Below are 21,178 nucleotides of genomic sequence, written 5' to 3'. Positions count from 1 at the left end.
ACATCCTCTGTAAAACATGGTGGAGGCAGTGTGATGGCATGGGCATGCATGGCTTCCAGTGGCACTTGTTCATTGGTGTTTATTGATGATGTGACGGAAGCAGTCGGACGAATTGTGCAGTGTTTAGAGATATACTGTCTGCCCAGATTCAGCCAAACGCAGCAAAGTTGATTGGACAGCGCTTCACAGTACAGACAGACAATGATCCAAAACACACTGCAAAAGCAACCAAGGAACTTTTGAAGAAAATTAAATTAAATATTCTGCAATGGCTGAGTCAATCACCTGATCTCAGCCCAATTGAGCTTGCATTTCACTTACTGAAGGAAAAACTAAAGGCAGAAACACCCACAAACAAAGAACATCTGAAGACCGCTGCAGTTAGAGCCTGGCAAAGCATCAGAAAGGAGGAAACCCAGCCTTTTAATGTCAATGGGTTCCAGACTAATGGTCATTTTCAGTAAAGGATTCTCAACAGGGCCGGACTGGGAATAAAATTCAGCCCTGGAAAAAATTTCATACCAGCCCCATAGCATTATTATACCGGCCCAACAGCATAACGCCATTACTTTCTTGTTCATAAAAGGCAAAACCATGCATTTTAAAGCAAATTTGAAGATTGTACTATCATAGATAAGATAGATATAAAAGCATATAGGGCTTTATATAAGAACAAATTCTAGTTAAAAGTGCAGACATAGTACAGGAGATGTCAGAGGCTGTGCGGACATAGTACAGGAGATGTCAGAGGCTGTGTGGACATAGTACAGGAGATGTCAGAGGCTGTGCGGACATAGTACAGGAGATGTCAGAGGCTGTGCGGACATAGTACAGGAGATGTCAGAGGCTGTGCGGACATAGTACAGGAGATGTCAGAGGCTGTGCGGACATAGTACAGGAGATGTCAGAGGCTGTGCGGACATAGTACAGGAGATGTCAGAGGCTGTGCGGACGTGATACAGGAGATGTCAGAGGCTGTGCGGACGTGATACAGGAGATGTCAGAGGCTGTGCGGACGTGGCACAGGAGATGTCAGAGGCTGTGCGGACATGGCACAGGAGATGTCAGAGGCTGTGCGGACATGGCACAGGAGATGTCGGAGGCTGTGCGGACATGGCACAGGAGATGTCGGAGGCTGTGCGGACATGGCACAGGAGATGTCGGAGGCTGTGCGGACATGGCACAGGAGATGTCGGAGGCTGTGCGGACATGGCACAGGAGATGTCGGAGGCTGTGCGGACATGGCACAGGAGATGTCGGAGGCTGTGCGGACATGGCACAGGAGATGTCGGAGGCTGTGCGGACATGGCACAGGAGATGTCGGAGGCTGTGCGGACATGGCACAGGAGATGTCGGAGGCTGTGCGGACATGGCACAGGAGATGTCGGAGGCTGTGCGGACATGGCACAGGAGATGTCGGAGGCTGTGCGGACATGGCACAGGAGATGTCGGAGGCTGTGCGGACATGGCACAGGAGATGTCGGAGGCTGTGCGGACATGGCACAGGAGATGTCGGAGGCTGTGCGGACATGGCACAGGAGATGTCGGAGGCTGTGCGGACATGGCACAGGAGATGTCGGAGGCTGTGCGGACATGGCACAGGAGATGTCGGAGGCTGTGCGGACATGGCACAGGAGATGTCGGAGGCTGTGCGGACATGGCACAGGAGATGTCGGAGGCTGTGCGGACATGGCACAGGAGATGTCGGAGGCTGCGGACATGAGGGGGGTGGGATGAGTAGCAGCAGGGGTGGTGGTGAGGGGGGTGGAATCAGTGGAAGAAGTGGTGATGGTGAGGGGGGTGGGATAAGTGGCAGGGGTGGTGGTGAGGGGGGTGGAATCAGTGGCATTGGTGAGGGGGTGGGATCAGTGGCAGCAGGGGTGGTGGTGAGGGGGGTGGGATCGGTGGCAGCAGGGGTGGTGGTGATGAGGGGGGGTGGCAGTGGTGGCAGCGGTGGTGGTGGTGATGAGGGGGGTGGGATTGGTGGCAGTGGTGGTGATGAGGGGGGTGGGATTGGTGGCAGCAAGGGTGGTGGTGAGGGGGGTGGGATCGGTGGCAGCAAGGGTGGTGGTGAGGGGGGTGGGATCGGTGGCAGCAGGGGGGTGGGATCGGTGGCAGTGGTGGTGGTGAGGGGGATGGGATCGGTGGTGGTGGTGAGTGGGATGGGATCAGTGGCAGGGGTGGTGGGGGGGGATCAGTGGTGGTGGTGAGATCAGTGGCAGCTATAGTGGTGAGGGGAGATTAGTAGCAGTGGTGATGGGGGGTGCCATCCTCCCCACCGCCGCTGCTCCCCCCATCCTATCAGGGATAAGATCTGTGTGGGTTGTGAGATCAGCAGGGCCAGGGGGCAGTGGTGGAGGTCGGAGGAAGGGACCAATAATTGCACTGCTGCTGATTTTTATGACTAACTTGGTCAGTCGATTCATTCATCCAGTTGATCTTGCTGCTGTCGTCTGTGTACTGACAGTACAGTACTGGATGTGGTGTAGCACTCTCGGCGCCGTGAGTGACCGTCCGACGTCCGTCTTGCTGAGTCACATGATCCACTGGCGCCGCGCAGCCGCTCCCGCGAGATGTGATGTCATGCCGCTCATAGCGGCTGACGTCGCCTAGGAAAGACTTCACCGGGGCTGCAGCGGCCATCACAGCGAGGACGCGGCGCGGTCCCAATAGAGGGCGCGCGCGGTCGCAATAGCGGCCCCACCAATCTTAAAGCGGCCCCACCAATCTTAAAGCGGCCCCACCAATCTTAAAGCGGCCCCAAAGCGGCCCACCGGAATATTTCCCGGTATCCCGGTAGGCCAGGCCGGCCCTGATTCTCAAAAAAAATATTTAACATTTAAATTTTATTTATGATTATATTAATTTGTCTAATTACATTTGAGCCCCTAAAAATGTAGGACTGTGTATAAAAATGGTTGCAGTTCCTACAATTTGTACTTGATATTTATGTTCAATCCCTTGAATTAAAGCTGAAAGTATTTTATTCTGGTGGTATACAGAGCCAAAAGTATAAAAACTGTGCCTGTGTGTCCTAATATATATGGACCTAGCTGTATAAGCATTTTACATATATGTTGTGATTACTGGGTTTCCTGTATAAAAGTGATATACTGCACAAGCTTAGGGGAACTTAATGTTTCGTGCAGTTTGTCCCTATGTTTTTTTAAATAATTGCAGATAATTACAAGAACATTAATGTAAATAAAAATGCTGAACAGAAAGAGCAGTTCCTTAACCGCTTGCAGACCAGCCGTCGTAGTTTTACTGCGGCTGGTCGGCTCTGTCCCACGAAACATACCTGTACAGTGTACACCGCTTCACGGGACCGCTAGTGGGAGCGAGCACATGCACCGATTGACCACAGGGGGGAGCCAGTCAACGGGTCTGGCGGCCGTGATGTCCTCTGGGCACCCGCGATCACTCCCCATGGGAGACAGAACGCTGGTCTGCTGTTGTAAACACTGCAGACCGCTTTTCGGTCAGCAATGAACACAGGGATCCTGTGTTCCTCCTATTTAGGATCACAGGTTTCTGTGCTCATTGAGCAAGCCCATCCCCCACACAGTTAGAAAGCACCCCTAGGAACACATGTAACCCTTTGATAGCCATTCCTTGCCGGTGTCATTATTACAGTAACCGTGCATATTTTTGGCACTGATTACTGTAGTAATATCACTCAAATGCCAGGGGTCCGATCTGTCTGCCGCAATATCGCAGTCCCGCTAAAAATCACTGATCACCGCCATTACTAGTAAAAAATAAATACAAATGACATATTTTCCCTAGTTTGTAGACGCGATAATGTTTGCGCAGACCAGTCAATATACACTTATTGGGATTTTTTTTTAACAGAAATATGTAGCAGAAAACATACTGGCCTAAAATGATGAAAAATATTGATTTTTTTATTTTTATTGGGAATGTTATTTAGCAGAAAGTAAAAAATATTGTATTTTTTTTTTTTTTTTTCAGGATTGTCGCTCTTTTTTTGTTTATAGCGCAAAAAAAAAAAAATCGCAGAGGTGATCAAATACCACCAAAAGATAGCTCTATTTGTGGGGAAAAAAGTTCATCAATTTTATTTGGGTACAGCGTTGCATGGCCGTGCAATTGTCAGTTAAAATAACGCAGTGCCGAATTGCAAAAAATGGCCTGGTCATTAAGGGGGTAAAACCTTCCGGCCCAGAAGTGGTTAAACCATTCCTCTGGGTAATTTATTATGAGTTTATACATACATTTGTTTTTCAGGGTTCATTGAGTCTACTTAAAAAAGGTTCTCTTTATTGCTTAGTAAGAAGTGACTGTAGCTGTATGTGGATATATTATTTGCCGGCACTTTCCTGTAGAAAAATAATTAATGGAAATGTTCCAGAGAAGAATAATTCATTACCTTGTGCCCTGGTATCTGCATAAAGCAAGGCATCCCAGTGTCCCTGCGGAGTGATCAGAGCAAAACAAATGTCAGATTTCTCTGACAGGGTTACCAGAACAGTTCATCGGGGAGGTGCAATTGATGTGGTTTATTTCGGTTTCAGTTACTCTTTTGATGTTGTTGCATTCACAGACCTGAAGACAAACAGAGTATCTAGGGAGTGAATCCTAGTACGGTCAGGTTGATGACAGATTGTCATCTTAGAACAAGTAACTAATGTAGCAGCACAAGCGCTCTCGCATAAGCTAGTTATTCATGGTCTCTATAGAACCCTCTGCAGATTTGGTGTGTCCATTTTAAGTTTCCTTAAAAAAAGGCACATCTGTCTTTTTTTGTTTATATGATCTCCCATTTTATTGGGTCTCTTTGGACATGAGTTATTTCCTGACACTCTGTGTCAAGCGTTTTTGTATATTGGTTAAATTTTAAATTAACTACTGTGTTTTTATATTATGTAAAGCGTAGCGTAAGGGCCCATTCCCACTAGGAACTGCATGTGAACCGCACAGGATTGCGCTATGTGTTTCTGTGTGACTCCCATGTAGTTCTGTGCAGTGCAATTTCAGCCCATTCCTTTTGAATGGACTGAAATCGCACCACCCCACACCAAAAGTAGTGCATGCATTGGAAACATACTGCAAATGTACATTTGTACCATGTGCTCCAGTGCGGGGAAAAAGTACTGCGTGTGCAACCTGTATCTGCTGTGTCATTAACTTTGCACTGACACCCGCAGCAGATCACAAGGGTAGAGCGATTTGAATGTGATGCCAGAAACCTGAAGAGCATACAGGTTTGCCACAGGGCATTCTAGTGTAAACGGGCCCTAAAACTAGGAGATGAGCAAACTTTACATAAAATTCAAGAAATAGTCAATGCCGCATCATTGTACGCTTGAAAAATATCACTGTCCCTTCACGTTGTGGTCTCTGCAAGTCACTTTGTTGAAGGAAAACCAAGCTGAGGCAAATATGTAAGCAGCCACTGCCAGCATTTCTTACTGAAAATGCCGGTTGGTTGGCTGTCATGCATATTTAGAATTTAAGTGGTTGTAAAGTCAGAAGGTTTTTATCCTAATGCATTAGCCCCCCTATTACTTACCTGAGCCCATCTTTGTCCAGCAATGTTGCAGTATTTTGGCTGCCCGAGACTCTCCCTGCTCATCGGGTGAGATTGCAGCACAGCGCAAAATGCTGCCGCTTCTGTCAATCAAATTCAGTGAGCCAATGAGGAGAGAAAGGGGCCGAGGCCGGGTCAGGGCGCTGGTCGGAATGGACACGGGGAGCTGCGGCTCAGCTTGGGTGCCCCCATAGAAGGCTGCCTGCTGTGGGGGCACTCAACAGAAGGGAGGAGCCAGGAGTGCCAGCGAGGGACCCGAAAAGAGGAGAATCTGGGCTGCTCTGTGCAAAACCAACTGCACAGAGGAGGTAAGTATATAACATGTATGTTATTTTGTGTGTTCGGATTGTGGAACGCTGAAACATTTCATTGTTTTGTGTTACTTAGGGGTATCGCAAAGTTACAACTGTAATGTATGGCTGCCTGATCATACACAATGGTTTACTCTATTCTGAATGCTGAGCTCTATATTTGAGTTTTTATACCTTTGTGGAATTAGTTGAAAGCGTAGAGCTCTGCTTTTAACACAATCTATTATTTATTCTAACAGGTAGTTGGAAGAGGAACCTTCGGTGTGGTCTGCAAAGCAAAATGGAGAGGAAAAGATGTAGCTATCAAGCAAATAGAAAGTGAATCTGAAAGAAAAGCCTTTATTGTAGAGGTAATGCACACAGCAAACCATTTTTATGTAAATCAAGACTATACATGCATTAAATGCAAAAATATAAAGTTTATTTTCTTCTGGGAATAAAAGTGTTTTTAGTAAATAGTGACTGTTTTTTTCTGGTTAAAGGGAAATGCCAGGTATGGATATTTTATACATGGTTACATTTGTCCAACTTGGACCAATGTAACTATACATATGCAATACCTGGGCCCATGAAAGCTGGAAATAACTGAAGTAAACACTGCTACTCAAGTGATCTCCATCTGCTTCTGGTCCCTCGCCAACCGGCTGCCCTGCTTGTGTTCAGTACACAGGAGGTCGGCATTCTCTGATTGGACTAGGTGGGGAGGGGGGGCAGTGACATCATGCTCTCCACCTCGTCCCTCTAAAAAATGCTTTGCATTAATTCAGAGAACGCTAAGCAATCTCTGAACGGTGCCCATGCTGTGTCTCCAGTGACCTAAGTTCAGAACGCAGAAGGGAAGCCATTGTGCCCACGACCCAGAAGCAAGTAGAGGTCACTGGAATAGCTGGTGTCTACTTCATTGAGTTCCAGCTTTTATGGGTATCAATCAGGTATGGTATATAGATGGACCAATGTAGCTATGTATAAAAATATCCATACCTGGATAATGTTTATGGGCAAAAATTTGTGCGTAATACAAGCAGTCTAGAAGCAGTGCATGGCTCTGGTGGATCACTGGTGCATTGTCGGGCTTCTGCAGACAAGCCGTACAGCTTTCAGCTCATACCTGTCAGTTTGAAAGCGGTAAGGGCTTGTCAATGAACTACAAGGGTGCTCATCAGTGCTTTAGAAGTAAATTGAGAACTACAAACCGCCTGCAACGGCAGATGGGACTTGTAGTTTGTTGATTCACAGATTCCTGTGAATGAATGAAAAATTGCTGTGTAGGGTTTTCAAAATGTGACAGCGGGTGCAGGGAGAGGGTCCCTGTCCGCTGTCATGGGAGGATTGGGGGGTGAGGACCACATGTGCTGTAGTGTTACACCCTTAATATGGGTGTAATGCTCCAAAAAGTAAACTTGTCCTTGAAAACTGTGTGTGATCATTTTTGCATTTAATTTTTTCCCTTTAGTTTACTTGTGGAATTTAAGATTTTATAAGTATAATGGTTCACTGGGTGTTGCATTTTTTTTTTGTCTTTTGAGAATGGCATGGCTTTGCTATTCAGCACTTTTTCCATATTTCCATAACTTAAATTTTTGTTTTATTTCAGCTTCGACAGTTGTCACGTGTGAATCACCCAAATATTGTGAAGTTGTATGGAGCCTGCCTAAATCCTGTAAGTAATATTTATTTAGGGCTGTCTTCTTAACCGCTTGCCGACTGCTCACAGTATATTTACTGCGGCAGTCGGCCCCTCACAGGCAGAGTGACGTAGGTCTACGTCGCTCGCCTGTGAGGCTCTGGGGACCGAGCGCGCGCCCGCGCGGTCACGGACCCCCCCCGCGCGTGTGACCAGCGGACCCGATGTCCGCCGGTAACTCGGCGATCGGCGGGGGAGAAGGAGAATGTCAGGCAGCTTGTGTAAACAAGCCACCTGTCATTCTCCTCGCTGTAAAAACACTGATCACTCGGATCTAGTATGTAGATCCGTTGATCAGTGTCCTTACAGCTAGAGCCACAGCCAATCACAGTAAGAATCACGCCCCTAGGGACACACACAGCCCCTCCCTCCCAAATAAAGTTAACCCCTTCACTACCAGTGTATTTTTACAGTAACAGTGCATATATATAGCACTGATTACTGTAGAAATGTCACTGGTAACCCCAAAAGTGTCAAAAATGTCAGTCAAGGGTCCGATCTGTCCGCCCCAATGTCGCAGTACCGCAAAAAAAATCGCAGATCGCCGCCATTACACGTTAAAAAAAAAAACACCAAAAATGACAGAAATCTTTCCCTTTGTTAGTAAACGCGATAACTTTTGCGCAAACCAATCAAAATACGCTTTTTGCGATTTTTTTTTTTTTTACCAAACATAGGTAGCATAAAACAAATTGGCCGAAAATTTTAAAAAATTTTGATTTTTACATTTTTTTTTTTGGGGAATTTCATATAAAAAATGTGAAAAATATTGTTATTTTTGCAAAATGTACGCTCTTTTTTTGTTTATAGCGCAAAAAGTAAAAATCGCACGGGTGATCAAATACCACCAAAAGAAAGCTCTGTTTGTGGGAAAAAAAGGACGCCAAATTTGTTTAGATACAGCGTCGCACGACCGCGCAATTGTCTGTTAAAGTCACGCAGTGCCGAATCGCAAAATACCCCCTGGTCGTTTAGCAGGAAAATCCTCCGGGGCTTAAGTGGTTAAAATTCTGCTTTTGGTTTACGTGGACTTATGTGACGTTTAAGCTGCCTAAAGTGATTGTAAAGTCTCATGTGTGTTTTTTTTTTTTTTTTTTATACCCAACATGTTATACTTCCCTCCTCTGTGCAGTTGTTTTGCACAGAGCAGCCCGGATCCTCCTCTTCTCGGGTCTCTCGTTGCTGCTCCTAGTCCCTCTGTCCTGTAAGTGCCCCCACAGCAAGCAGCTTGCTATGGGGGCACCTGTGCCAAGCTGCAGCTTCATGTGTCCATTTAGACACGGAGCTGCCGTTCGGCCCAGCCCGATCTCTCTCCCGATTGGCTAACTGACTTTGACAGCTGCGGGAGCCAATGGCGCAGCAGCTATTTCTCAGCCAATTAGGAGGGAAAGTCCCGGACGGCCGATGGACTCATGGACATCGCTGGAAAGAGATAGGGCTGGGGTAAGTATTAAGGGGTACTGGGGAGGCTGCTACACATAGAAGGCTTTTTCTCTTATAAGATAGAAAACCTTCTGACTTTACAACCCCTTAAAGGGAGTTTCTGATAATGTATGTTAATTTTCTCTACTCTAATGCTGGTCATACACATACAGAATTTCGGCCTTTTGCAGACTGAACGATTATTCGTCAGTCGAAAGGGAATTGTCCACTGATAAAAATATCATGTTCGTAGTAATCGTTTGATAAGTAAAAAAAAAAAAATAGGACAGAATATTATTTTTGTTTCGATTAGAACATACACGTAAACACTTTAGTTGAAACAAACGTTTTTGCTTCAGATCCATCGACATTAGCCGGGCCTATGGTCAAAATCGTCATTAAAATTGGGTTCACTAATGGTAATGGTAATGTCAAACGATCATTCCGACCAAAATTCTGTGCGTGTATGGCCAGCATTAGGGGACTTGGGCGTGTCGATGGGCTTTTTTTTTTTTTTGTTTCCGAACTTTCTTCAAGTCTATGAAAACACGAAATCCTCTCGAAGTAGGTCAAATACAGGTCATATTAAGGTAAGCTGCAGAACAAATGCACCAGTCTATGAATTCTATATAATCTCAGAAGGGTCTCACTGATGTCAGAAGCAAGCTTTTCGACACAGCCTAGCTTAAAGTGGAGCTCCGGCCTCAAAATTGAAAAAATCGATTTTTGGCCATCCACTTCCTAAGGGCCACCTGAAAAAGAAATGGATGCTCCCAATTTTTTTTTTTTTTTGGTCACTTACCTTGATATTGAAGAAAATATACTCGCCTTCCTTCCACTTCCTCCCTCGGAGGCCACGGCCCATGCCGTCACTTCTGGCTTGCGATGACTCCTGGGAGCTGAACGTCATCGCTCCCAGGAATCAATGCACCTGCACCAGCCCCGCTCGTCGCTTCCGGTGCAGGCGCGGCATTCCCTGCTAAACAGCTTCTGGGCATGCCCAGAAGCTGTGCAGGGACGCCGCGCTTGCACCGGAAGTGACGAGCGGGGCCGGTGCAGTGCATTGTGGGACTCCGACGTCACCGAAGAGGCCGCAGAAGAGGATGCGCTGGCTTCAGCTGCCCACACCTGAGATGGCAGCGCTGGAGAAGAACTTTTCAAGGTAAGTATTTCTTCTTGCAGGTAAGTGCGACCAGGGACAGTTCAGAGGCTATCCATTGTGGAATGTACTAGCCCCGACTGTCCGGGGGGTATTTATATCTAAATTTGACCCCCGAGGCCGGAACTTCGCTTAAACACAGGCCTTTTATTTAGAAAAGCACCTCCTATGTATACAGCCACGCAATCACTTTTAAAGGGGGCCAAAAAGGGGCTCCCCATTGCCTTTACCAGGCTTTCCCGTCTGGGGAGCCCTGTACCAATGCGAACTTCTGTTCTTCCCCCCCGCTCTGTGACATCACAAACTGGAAGCGACGAGGATTTTGTCACTTCCAGTTTGTTTGTTTACAAGCCGTTACCGCAGGGCTCAAAATTTAAAGTCCTGAGCTACTAGCCAGGCCTTAAGGGGTACTCTCCACCAGTTGCCCCACCCAACGCCCCGCCCCTAATTCCATCTTCTCCCCACGCCTCCTAGTACAAATACTTTTTGGGTGATTGTCCTGGGGGGGGGGGGTAATAAGAGAATTTGTAGCAGGAGGGGTGGGGAGAAGATGATTACTTCTAGGTGGGATCAATATGGGAGGGGGGGGGGGGGGGACTGTGCTGAGATGGGGGGGTTGTGCTAAGAGGGGGGTATTGTGCTGAGATGGGGGGGGTTGTGCTGAGATGGGGGGGGTTGTGCTGAGATGGGGGGACTGTGCTGAGATGGGGGGACTGTGCTGAGATGGGGGGGGTTGTGCTAGGAGGGGGGAGGATTGTGCTGAGATGGGGGGGGTTGTGCTAGGAGGGGGGAGGATTGTGCTGAGATGGGGGGGTTGTGCTAGGAGGGAGGGGGGATTGTGCTGAGATGGGGGGGTTGTGCTAGGAGGGAGGGGGGATTGTGCTGAGATGGGGGGGTTGTGCTAGGAGGGAGGGGGGATTGTGCTGAGATGGGGGGGTTGTGCTAGGAGGGAGGGGGGATTGTGCTGAGATGGGGGGGTTGTGCTAGTAGGGGGGGACTGTGCTGAGATGGGGGGGTTGTGCTAGGAGGCAGGGATTGTGCTGAGATGGGGGGTTGTGCTAGGAGGGGGGGGGGTTTGTGCTGAGATGGGGGGGTTGTGCTGAGATGGGGGGGATTGTGCTGGGATGGGGGGGATTGTGCTGGGATGGGGGGATTGTGCTGGGATGGGGGGGATTGTGCTGGGATGGGGGGGATTGTGCTGGGATGGGGGGGGTTGTGCTAGGAGGGGGGGGGGGTTGTGCTAGGAGGGGGGGGGGGTTGTGCTAGGAGGGGGGGGGGGTTGTGCTAGGAGGGGGGGGGGGTTGTGCTAGGAGGGGGGGGTTGTGCTAGGAGGGGGGGGTTGTGCTAGGAGGGGGGGGGGTTGTGCTAGGAGGGGGGAGGATTGTGCTGAGATGGGGGGTTGTGCTAGGAGGGGGGGGTTGTGCTAGGAGGGGGGGTTGTGCTGAGATGGGGGGATTGTGCTAGGAGGGGGGGGGGGGGGTTGTGCAAGGAGGGGGGGTTTGTGCTGAGATGGGGTTGTGCTAGGAGGGGGGGGCGATTGTGCTGAGATGGGGCGATTGTGCTGAGATGGGGGGGTTGTGCTAGGAGGGGGGGTTGTGCTAGGGAGGATTGTGCTGAGATGGGGGGGTTGTGCTGAGATGGGTGGGTCGTGCTGAGATGGGGGGGTTGTGCTAGGAGGGGAGAGTTGTGCTGAGATGGGGGGGGTTGTGCTAGGAGGGGGGGAGGATTGTGCTGAGATGGGGGGGGGTTGTGCTAGGAGGGAGGGGGGATTGTGCTGAGATGGGGGGGGTTGTGCTAGGAGGGAGGGGGGATTGTGCTCAGATTGGGGGGGTTGTGCTAGGAGGGGGGGGTTGTGCTAGGAGGGGGGGGGTTGTGCTAGGAGGGGGGTTTGTGCTAGGATGGGGGGATTGTGCTGTGATGGGGGGGGGGGGTTGTGCTGAGATGGGGGGGGTTGTGCTGAGATGGGTGGGTTGTGCTGAGATGGGTGGGTCATGCTGAGATGGGGGGGGGGGGGTTGTGCTAGGAGGGGAGAGTTGTGCTGAGATGGGGGGGTTGTGCTAGGAGGGGGGAGGATTGTGCTGAGATGGGGGGGTTGTGCTAGGAGGGAGGGGGGATTGTGCTGAGATTGGGGGGGTTGTGCTAGGAGGGAGGGGGGATTGTGCTGAGATTGGGGGGGTTGTGCTAGGAGGGGGGGACTGTGCTGAGATGGGGGGGCTGTGCTAGGAGGGAGGGGGGTTGTGCTAGGAGGGGGGGGACTGTGCTGAGATGGGGGGGTTGTGCTAGGTGGGGACTGTGCTGAGATGGGGGGGTTGTGCTAGGAGGTGGGGATTGTGCTAGGAGGGGGGGGGGTTGTGCTAGGAGGTGGGGATTGTGCTGAGATGGGGGGGTTGTGCTAGGAGGGGGGGGGGATTGTGCTAGGAGGGGGGGGGGATTGTGCTGAGATGGGGGGGGTTGTGCTGAGATGGGGGGGGTTGTGCTGAGATGGGTGGGTTGTGCTGAGATGGGGGGGGTTGTGCTGAGATGGGTGGGTTGTGCTGAGATGGGTGGGTCATGCTGAGATGGGGGGGGGGGGGTTGTGCTAGGAGGGGAGAGTTGTGCTGAGATGGGGGGGTTGTGCTAGGAGGGGGGAGGATTGTGCTGAGATGGGGGGGTTGTGCTAGGAGGGAGGGGGGATTGTGCTGAGATTGGGGGGGTTGTGCTAGGAGGGAGGGGGGATTGTGCTGAGATTGGGGGGGTTGTGCTAGGAGGGGGGGACTGTGCTGAGATGGGGGGGCTGTGCTAGGAGGGAGGGGGGTTGTGCTAGGAGGGGGGGGACTGTGCTGAGATGGGGGGGTTGTGCTAGGTGGGGACTGTGCTGAGATGGGGGGGTTGTGCTAGGAGGTGGGGATTGTGCTAGGAGGGGGGGGGGTTGTGCTAGGAGGTGGGGATTGTGCTGAGATGTGCTAGGAGGGGGGGACTGTGCTGAGATGGGGGGGCTGTGCTAGGAGGGAGGGGGGTTGTGCTAGGAGGGGGGGGACTGTGCTGAGATGGGGGGGTTGTGCTAGGTGGGGACTGTGCTGAGATGGGGGGGTTGTGCTAGGAGGTGGGGATTGTGCTAGGAGGGGGGGGGGTTGTGCTAGGAGGTGGGGATTGTGCTGAGATGGGGGGGTTGTGCTAGGAGGGGGGGGGGATTGTGCTAGGAGGGGGGGGGGATTGTGCTGAGATGGGGGGGGTTGTGCTGAGATGGGGGGGGTTGTGCTGAGATGGGTGGGTTGTGCTGAGATGGGGGGGGTTGTGCTGAGATGGGTGGGTTGTGCTGAGATGGGTGGGTCATGCTGAGATGGGGGGGGGGGGGTTGTGCTAGGAGGGGAGAGTTGTGCTGAGATGGGGGGGTTGTGCTAGGAGGGGGGAGGATTGTGCTGAGATGGGGGGGTTGTGCTAGGAGGGAGGGGGGATTGTGCTGAGATTGGGGGGGTTGTGCTAGGAGGGAGGGGGGATTGTGCTGAGATTGGGGGGGTTGTGCTAGGAGGGGGGGACTGTGCTGAGATGGGGGGGCTGTGCTAGGAGGGAGGGGGGTTGTGCTAGGAGGGGGGGGACTGTGCTGAGATGGGGGGGTTGTGCTAGGTGGGGACTGTGCTGAGATGGGGGGGTTGTGCTAGGAGGTGGGGATTGTGCTAGGAGGGGGGGGGGTTGTGCTAGGAGGTGGGGATTGTGCTGAGATGGGGGGGTTGTGCTAGGAGGGGGGGGGGATTGTGCTAGGAGGGGGGGGGGATTGTGCTGAGATGGGGGGGGTTGTGCTGAGATGGGGGGTTGTGCTAGGAGGGGGGGGGGGTTGTGCTGAGATGGGAATTTGGGAGGTGACAGGATAAGATTTGTACCCCAGTGTAGTTCTCCCTTTCCTCCAGCATGCAGACCTCAGATACAGCGCGGCACATCGCTCTGTGATCCTCCTCTTCATATGTCAGAGCGGAGGAGGAGCCTAAGAGAAGCCGATTCCTATTCCTAAAGCTTTGCACGGACAGCTGGCGGGAGAGATGCGGCTGCAGAAGGGGAAGAAGATTGCGGCTCAGGAAGGACACTGGATGTCAAAATCCGGACTATACAGAGTTTGTTACCCGCCCCCTTTCCACATTGCTTGCTTTGACTCGGAGGACAGGGGATAACAAACTCTGTATAGTCCGGATCTGACATCCGGTGTCCTTCCTGAGCCGCAATCTTCTTCCCCTTCTGCAGCCGTATCTCTCCCGCCAGCTGTCCGTGCAAAGGTTTAGAAATTAATTGTCTTCTCCTCCGCTCCACCTCCACTCTGACTCTTTAAGGGGAGAAGAAGTCCCGATCTGATGTCTGCTATACTGACAGGAGTGTGAAGCCCGGTGAGAAGAGAGAGAGAGCACATCCCGCTCTCTCCTGTCACTAGTCACAGAAACACTCCTGGCAGCACCCCCTCCACCTCCCATGACAGACGCCCAGGGCAGCCGTCCATCCATCCATCCCACCCTCCCTTGTACCGGCTCGCCTTAACATGAGATGATCGGCTTGACCCCCTCCATCAGTACTGCTGGCCGGATAATGTCGGAGCGGCGGATCATCCCGCTGTAACAGCTTTAATTGTAATTGCCGGGTGCTCGCCGACATACACAGTCCCGCCTCCTAGCCCGGCTTCTTTGATAGACGTCACACGTCCTGGTTGGCCAGGTGTTCTGTCCGGCTTTCCTCTCCTCTCTTCCCCTGACAGGAGCTCGACCTACATAATTTTCCACTCGCAAAATGCGAGTAGGCGAGTGGAAAATTTGAGGGCTACGTTACCGGCTTGTAATGCATCTGGTGCATCTGATAAAACCAATCTGAGTTTGATCAGATGCTTTGGAGGCCAGAAGAGAATTATGGGCTCTAATAGACCCCAGATTTCTCCAAAAAGGCTATCGCAAGGGATGTTGTTCATCCTTTGTTAGGCAAAGTACATTAAAAAGAAAAATGAAAGGTACAGTGTTAAAAATAAAAACACTTTTTTAAAGTGCCAAAAAATCCCCCCTTACACGCAAATGATGACACACGTAGGTCCCACATATGTGAACTACAATTGCACCACACGTGAGGTATTGTCAACGTAGGTCCCACATATGTGAACTATAATTGCACCACACGTGAGGTATTGTCAACGTAGGTCCCACATATGTGAACTATAATTGCACCACACGTGAGGTATTGTCAACGTAGGTCCCACATATGTGAACTATAATTGCACCACACGTGAGGTATTGTCAAACAAAGCCAAGTGAGCGTAATAATTCTAGTGTCAGATGTTCAGTATAACAGAAAACCTGTAAAGGCTTTTAAAGCGTCACCTGTGAAACTTTTTAGGTACCATAGTTTGTGGCAATTCCACTGGCATACGCACTTTAAAGTGTGCAATGTTAGTTATCTGTTTACTCAGTGTAACATCATCTTTTATATTTTACCAAAAAATTATGTTGGGTATTTTTTGTTTTGTATGCATTAAAATTAATTAAAGTGTACTTTTTCTTGCAAATCAAAACAATAACCATTTTATTCTCCAGGGCCTCTCCTTAAAAACATATGTTTGGGGGTTTTAACTAATTTTCTAGCAAAAAAATGCTGATTTTTTTTCTTGTATGAGGGAGATGTCAGAATTGGCCTGGATTGGAGGTGGTTAAATGTAAATCTTAACCACTTGCCGACCGCCGCAAGTACATATACTGCGGTGGTCAGCCCCTCACAGGCAAAGTGACGTATGGGAGCGCGCGCCGCCGGAGGCGTGCTCCCGCTCGGTCACGGACCCCCCCCCCCAGCGCGTGTGCTCGGGGGACCCGATGTCCGCCGGGCACTCGCGATCGTCCGTGACAGCAGGAGAAAGGCAGGCGGCTGATGTAAACAAGCAGCCTGTCATTCTCCCCTGTGTAAGAATAGTGATCATACGGTTCTACTATGTAGGACCGTTGATCACTGTTCCTACACTTCAAGCCACAGCCAATCACGGTAAGAATCACGCCCCTAGGGACACACACCACCCTTCCCTCTCAAATAAAGTTAACCCCTTCACTACCAGTGTCATTTTACAGTATTGGTGCATATGTATAGCACTATGTATATTAAAAAAGAATAGCGCACACATGCAAAAGAAATGACTATCAAATATGGAGACAATCCATAAATAAAAATTGGGATTTAGTCCCACCATATGGCCATATCGTGCTCAAGCCCACCACTGCGTCAAAGTACCCCATTATCAGTGGGTCCTACACTATCCATAAAAAAGGGGTGAATCCAGCCTCTCTTACCCTTGGAGACAACACTCCTTGCTGGGAAAGATGTGCTAATGCACTACAGGGGACTCCTCCTATATCTACTTGATAGTGGACACCAATAGAGTACAGGTGTGTGTGGGGGATGGGATGCTCAACCTCAGAAGTCTGGTCAGACCGAATTTGCTTGTTTAATATGTATAGCACTGATTACTGTAGTAATGTCATTGGTAATGCCCCATACACACGTGCAGATTATCTGCAGACTTTTGTCTGCAGACTTACCTTTTCTATGTAGTGCAAGGGCCTGCCGGATTGCATACAAATTGATAGTGTTTAGGTTTGACCTCATATTATATGGTTTTGGTAAGTCTGCAGACAAAAGTCTGCAGATAATCTGCAAGTGTGTATGGGGCATAACCCCAAAAGTGTCAAAAATGTCAGTCAAGGGTCCGATCTGTCCGCCGCAATGTCGCAGTCCCGCAAAGAAAATCGCAGATCGCCGCCATTACGCGTAAAAAAAAAAACAACAAAAATGACAAAAATCTTTCCCTTAGTAAACGCAATAACTTTTGCGCAAACCAATCAAAATACGCTTTTTGCGATTTTTTTTTTTTTTTTTTTTTTTTTTTTTTTTTTTTTTTTTTTACCAGAAATATGTAGCATAAAACAAATTGGCCTAAAATGTTAAAAAATTTAGATTTTTACATTTTTTTTTTTTGGGGAATTTCATATAAAAAAATGTGAGAAATATTGTTATTTTTGCAAAATTGACGCTTTTTTTTGTTTATAGCGCATGATCAAATACCACCAAAAGAAAGCTCTGTTTGTGGGAAAAAAAGGACGTCAAATTCGTTTAGGTACAGCGTCGAACGATCGCGCAATTGTCCGTTAAAGTCACGCAGTGCCGAATCGCAAAATACCCCCTGGTCAGGAAGGGTGTAAAATCTTCTGGGGCTTAAGTGGTTAAATGCACTTTGGCTACTAAAAAATAAAGATCATACATTATACAAGTGAAAAAAATTGTGTACCTCATGGCACAAATGAGGTCCTATTTTAGGCAGCTAGATCACATGGTCTTTGGGCATTATTCATTAAAGTAGTGCATCAGATTTTTTTTTTTTTTTTTTTATGTATTGCTGTTTAAAAAGACTGCTCTAGTGTACATAGAAACGAGGGCAGTTATACAGGTTGAAATATGTTTATTTTGTATGAATCTTTTAAATGCAAATCTGAAACATTTTATAAGGTTATGGTTCCTATTTACTTTAATGTAATAGCTTTTCTATTTCAGACCTTTGTCTGTTTTTCTCACATTTTAATTGGGATGGTTTTGCTTGCCTACAGATTATCTCAATCAATCATGTGTTTTTTTCTTGTATTGCTACTTTCTATATTTCATCTCACATGCTTGCATTAATGTCCAATATATGCCAATTTATGTACGGTATGTACTTTATAAAATAACTGTATTTGGTTGTCAAGGCAACTTTAATGCATGCACTTTGAAAGCAGTAATTTAATGGCTTTCGGATTGGTTTCTGTCACCATATTTTTGCAAAGCACTAGTCATTTTTCATCTCTTTTTTTTTTTTTTTTTTTTTTATGTGCATTTTTATATGTTTCAGATTATTGTAGAATGTGTGCTCATAAGGTACTTAGAGATTTCTATTATATGTTTTTAGGTATGTCTTGTTATGGAATATGCTGAAGGGGGCTCATTGTATAATGGTGAGTAATGTGTAATTTTCACACTCGACTACAAAAAGTTACATTCACTTGCATTATTATAAAAAATAAAAACATTGGAATGTATAATTTTAATATATACACTGTAAACTGTAGTGTATGTATTTTCAGTTAATGAACTATAAGTATATCATGCTCTTTGATATTACCTTAGTATCTAACAAACTTGTTTGTGAGTGCGTTTTTTTTCTCTCGATTGATTAGATCTAAAGCTGGATATTTAAAACAGTATTCTTATGATAGTCCTATATACCTGAGAATCCCACCAGCCAGACTGGTTCACTTACGTACCTCTCCTGGTTTCTTAAAGTGGAAGGCAAGTCAAAACCTAACTAAGCTTAAATCTACTTTCGCCCCCATTCTAAGCCTATTCTGTCTACCCTGTAAAAGGAAAGATCTGTATACTTACCTATTCTAAAGTCACTCTGGTTTGCTCTGACCTCTCCAGCGCTGGCTTCAGTGAAGAGGAAAGATTGGCGTCAATGGCTGTAGAGTTTTTAAAATGTGACAGCAGGTACAAGGAAAATAACTTCCACCCGCTGTCACGGGGGGGGGGGGGATAAGGGGGTTACATGTTCAAAAAGTGAACTTATCCTTTAAATACCACACCTTTTGAAAACATATGTTGCCTCAGTAATCATCTGCTCTATAAGCCAACTATAGTTTACCTGAATATTGTAGTTAGGAAAGAGCGAACTGTTTAGTTGCTAATAATGGATTTTCTATCAGTGCTGGATAAATGCTTCAATGCTGTCCCATGGCTTCGATAGTGCAACTCTTGGGTTTTGATGGGTTATTAATCAGCATTGCTCTGTATGTTTCTGGTAGTATTTGCTTATTATTCTCTCAGTATTTGATTGGTGCTTGTAATTGAATAAACAGAGAAAAGTAGGCTTATACTAGTCACTGGTATTGCTTATATTTTCTCTGCAACTGATCTTTTACCTGTTTTCTGCTTTACCGTGCCTTGTTGTGGGAATAGTCATCTTGGTATAGACAAGGCTTCCCTTCCTCACATCAGAGACTCCACCAAGAACAACTGTGAGCAGTACAGTAATGTCTACAAATCGTATTCCACATCCCTGAGACGAGCAGGCAGAGGCAGCAATGTCTGATATCTCACACTGCAGATATACAACTATGAGGCTAAAGGCACTCATACATACTACAAACTGATGTGAACTATTTTTAGGAGAAATTCCAGACAAGAGGTAGAGTTTTCAGGGTAACGCTTAAGCAGAATTAACATTTCTGAATTTTTTCCTATAGCATATCTTAATTTTTTTGTAATTCAGGTACACTGTAAGTCGAGGTTCGCATCTTTGCCTTTGCTGTAGAGTGCGTTTGCGTGGGCATAGCAACCAATTCATTTGAATGGGCTGCTGTACCTGCGGAAAACACAGGAAAAAGGTCCTGGACACTCTTCTGAAACCGCATAGAAATATGGCGCATTTTTGCACACAAGAAAACATGCCTTTTCTAATGCATGGAAGAGCCGTTAAGAATTGATTAAACCCCCTGTGCATCTGCTAAACAGCAGCGCGTTTCGGCTGCCAGTGCGGGAACACATGCAACTTACCCACGTTCCCTCCCACACCTGCAATAGTGTGACTCTCCATTAAATGGGGCACTACTTCTTACAGTGTAATGTGCTGACCTGTTCTTTCGTTTCCATTTTGTTTTGCAGTTCTGCATGGTGCTGAGCCCCTTCCTTGCTACACAGCTGCTCATGCAATGAGTTGGTGTTTACAGTGTGCCCAAGGAGTGGCATATTTACATAGCATGAAGCCAAAGGCACTTATTCACAGGGACCTTAAACCCCCAAAGTAAGTTCATATTTAATTTTTGGCAACATTTTTGTTTTGTATATTATATATATTTGATGAATTTCAACTTTTATTGTGAACAATAATAGGGAAAATGAAGCCTGGAGTTTGCTAATTTTTGCTTCCGTTTGGGTTCAGAGGAGGATTCACACAAAGCACTTTAAAGGGGTTCTGAATTCTAAGGTAAAAAAAAATCTATGTAACAGAATCCCCCCCCCCTTTTACTTACCTGGGCCTATTCATGACCCAGCACTTTGCATGAGAGCCGAGGCTTTCCTGGCTTTGTCCCTCCTCTCTGGGCAGATTGCTTTTGGCTCCAGCTGCTGTCAGCCAAATGGCGTGACAAGTAGCGGGGGTCAGGGCCACCTCGCCGGACAGGAACGCCGATGTGGTACCCCAGAAAAAAAAAATAGATCGGGTTTGCCCTGTGCAAAGCTATAGAACAGAGTAGGTAAGTATGACGTGTTTAATGTTTTTATTTAAAAAAAAAAATGTAATATCCCTTCAATCCACGTGGCTGTCACAGAGTGCAGTGCATACTACTTATGTGTGTTCTTTCAGATATGTCTTTGATGACATCAAGAATAAGGCTGTGATTAGAGATCAGCAGTCTGCATTGCTTTATTTTCAAATTTTAAACCTGAAGCGAAAACGGAATAAGGTACAGGATGGAGAAAATCCACCAACATAAACCTTAGAGTGATTTGTAAAGACTCTTGTTTTTTTTTTGTTAAATTACAAACATGTTAATACTTCTCTGCTCAGAGCAGCCAAGAGCCTTTTCTTCTCGGGTCCCTCTTCGTTGCTCCTGGCCCCCCCCCCCCCCCCGTCCAGTTGAGTGCCCCAGCAGCAAGCAGCTTGCTATGGGGGCACATGAGCCGAGCTGCTGCTCTGTGTGTCCATTCAGACACGGAGCCACGGATTGTCCCTGCCCCCTCTCTCTCCTCATTGACTAACTTTGACAGCAGCCGGAGCCAATGGTGCCGCTGCTGTGTCTCAGCCAATCAGGAGATAGAGTCCTGGACAGCCAAGTCTCTCCTGCAACATCGCTGGATAGAGAATGGGTCCTTGGGTATGTGGGGGGCTCCTACACACAGAGGGTTTTCATTTTAATGCATAGAATGCATTAAGATAAATATAAAAACATCTGATTTTACAACCATCTTAATATTTTATTTTTTTTTTCTTCCTTTTTTATAGTAAAAAATAAACCCAGAGGTTAATAAAATGA

At 47.7% G+C, this 21,178-nt stretch overlaps 1 protein-coding gene across 4 annotated transcripts in view; it reads left to right on the top strand.

The window, feature by feature from the left end:
• MAP3K7 (mitogen-activated protein kinase kinase kinase 7) overlaps nucleotides 1–21,178 on the top strand; it is a 100,477-nt gene that overhangs the window by 17,606 nt on the left and 61,693 nt on the right. For all 4 annotated transcript variants that reach the window (XM_082250243.1, XM_082250242.1, XM_082250241.1 and 1 more), the window contains exons 2-5: nucleotides 6,105–6,215; nucleotides 7,460–7,525; nucleotides 18,058–18,103; nucleotides 19,809–19,947. In XM_082250243.1, the coding sequence (XP_082106369.1) occupies nucleotides 6,105–6,215; nucleotides 7,460–7,525; nucleotides 18,058–18,103; nucleotides 19,809–19,947 (362 nt within the window). The remainder of the gene's footprint in view (nucleotides 1–6,104; nucleotides 6,216–7,459; nucleotides 7,526–18,057; nucleotides 18,104–19,808; nucleotides 19,948–21,178) is intronic.

The sequence above is a fragment of the Pelophylax lessonae genome, assembly GCF_965119305.1.
Source record: "Pelophylax lessonae genome assembly, chromosome: 3".
In the NCBI taxonomy this organism is placed as follows: domain Eukaryota; kingdom Metazoa; phylum Chordata; class Amphibia; order Anura; family Ranidae; genus Pelophylax; species Pelophylax lessonae.
Note: the sequence above shows the minus strand (reverse complement) of the source record. Positions and strands in the feature narration are given on the sequence as shown.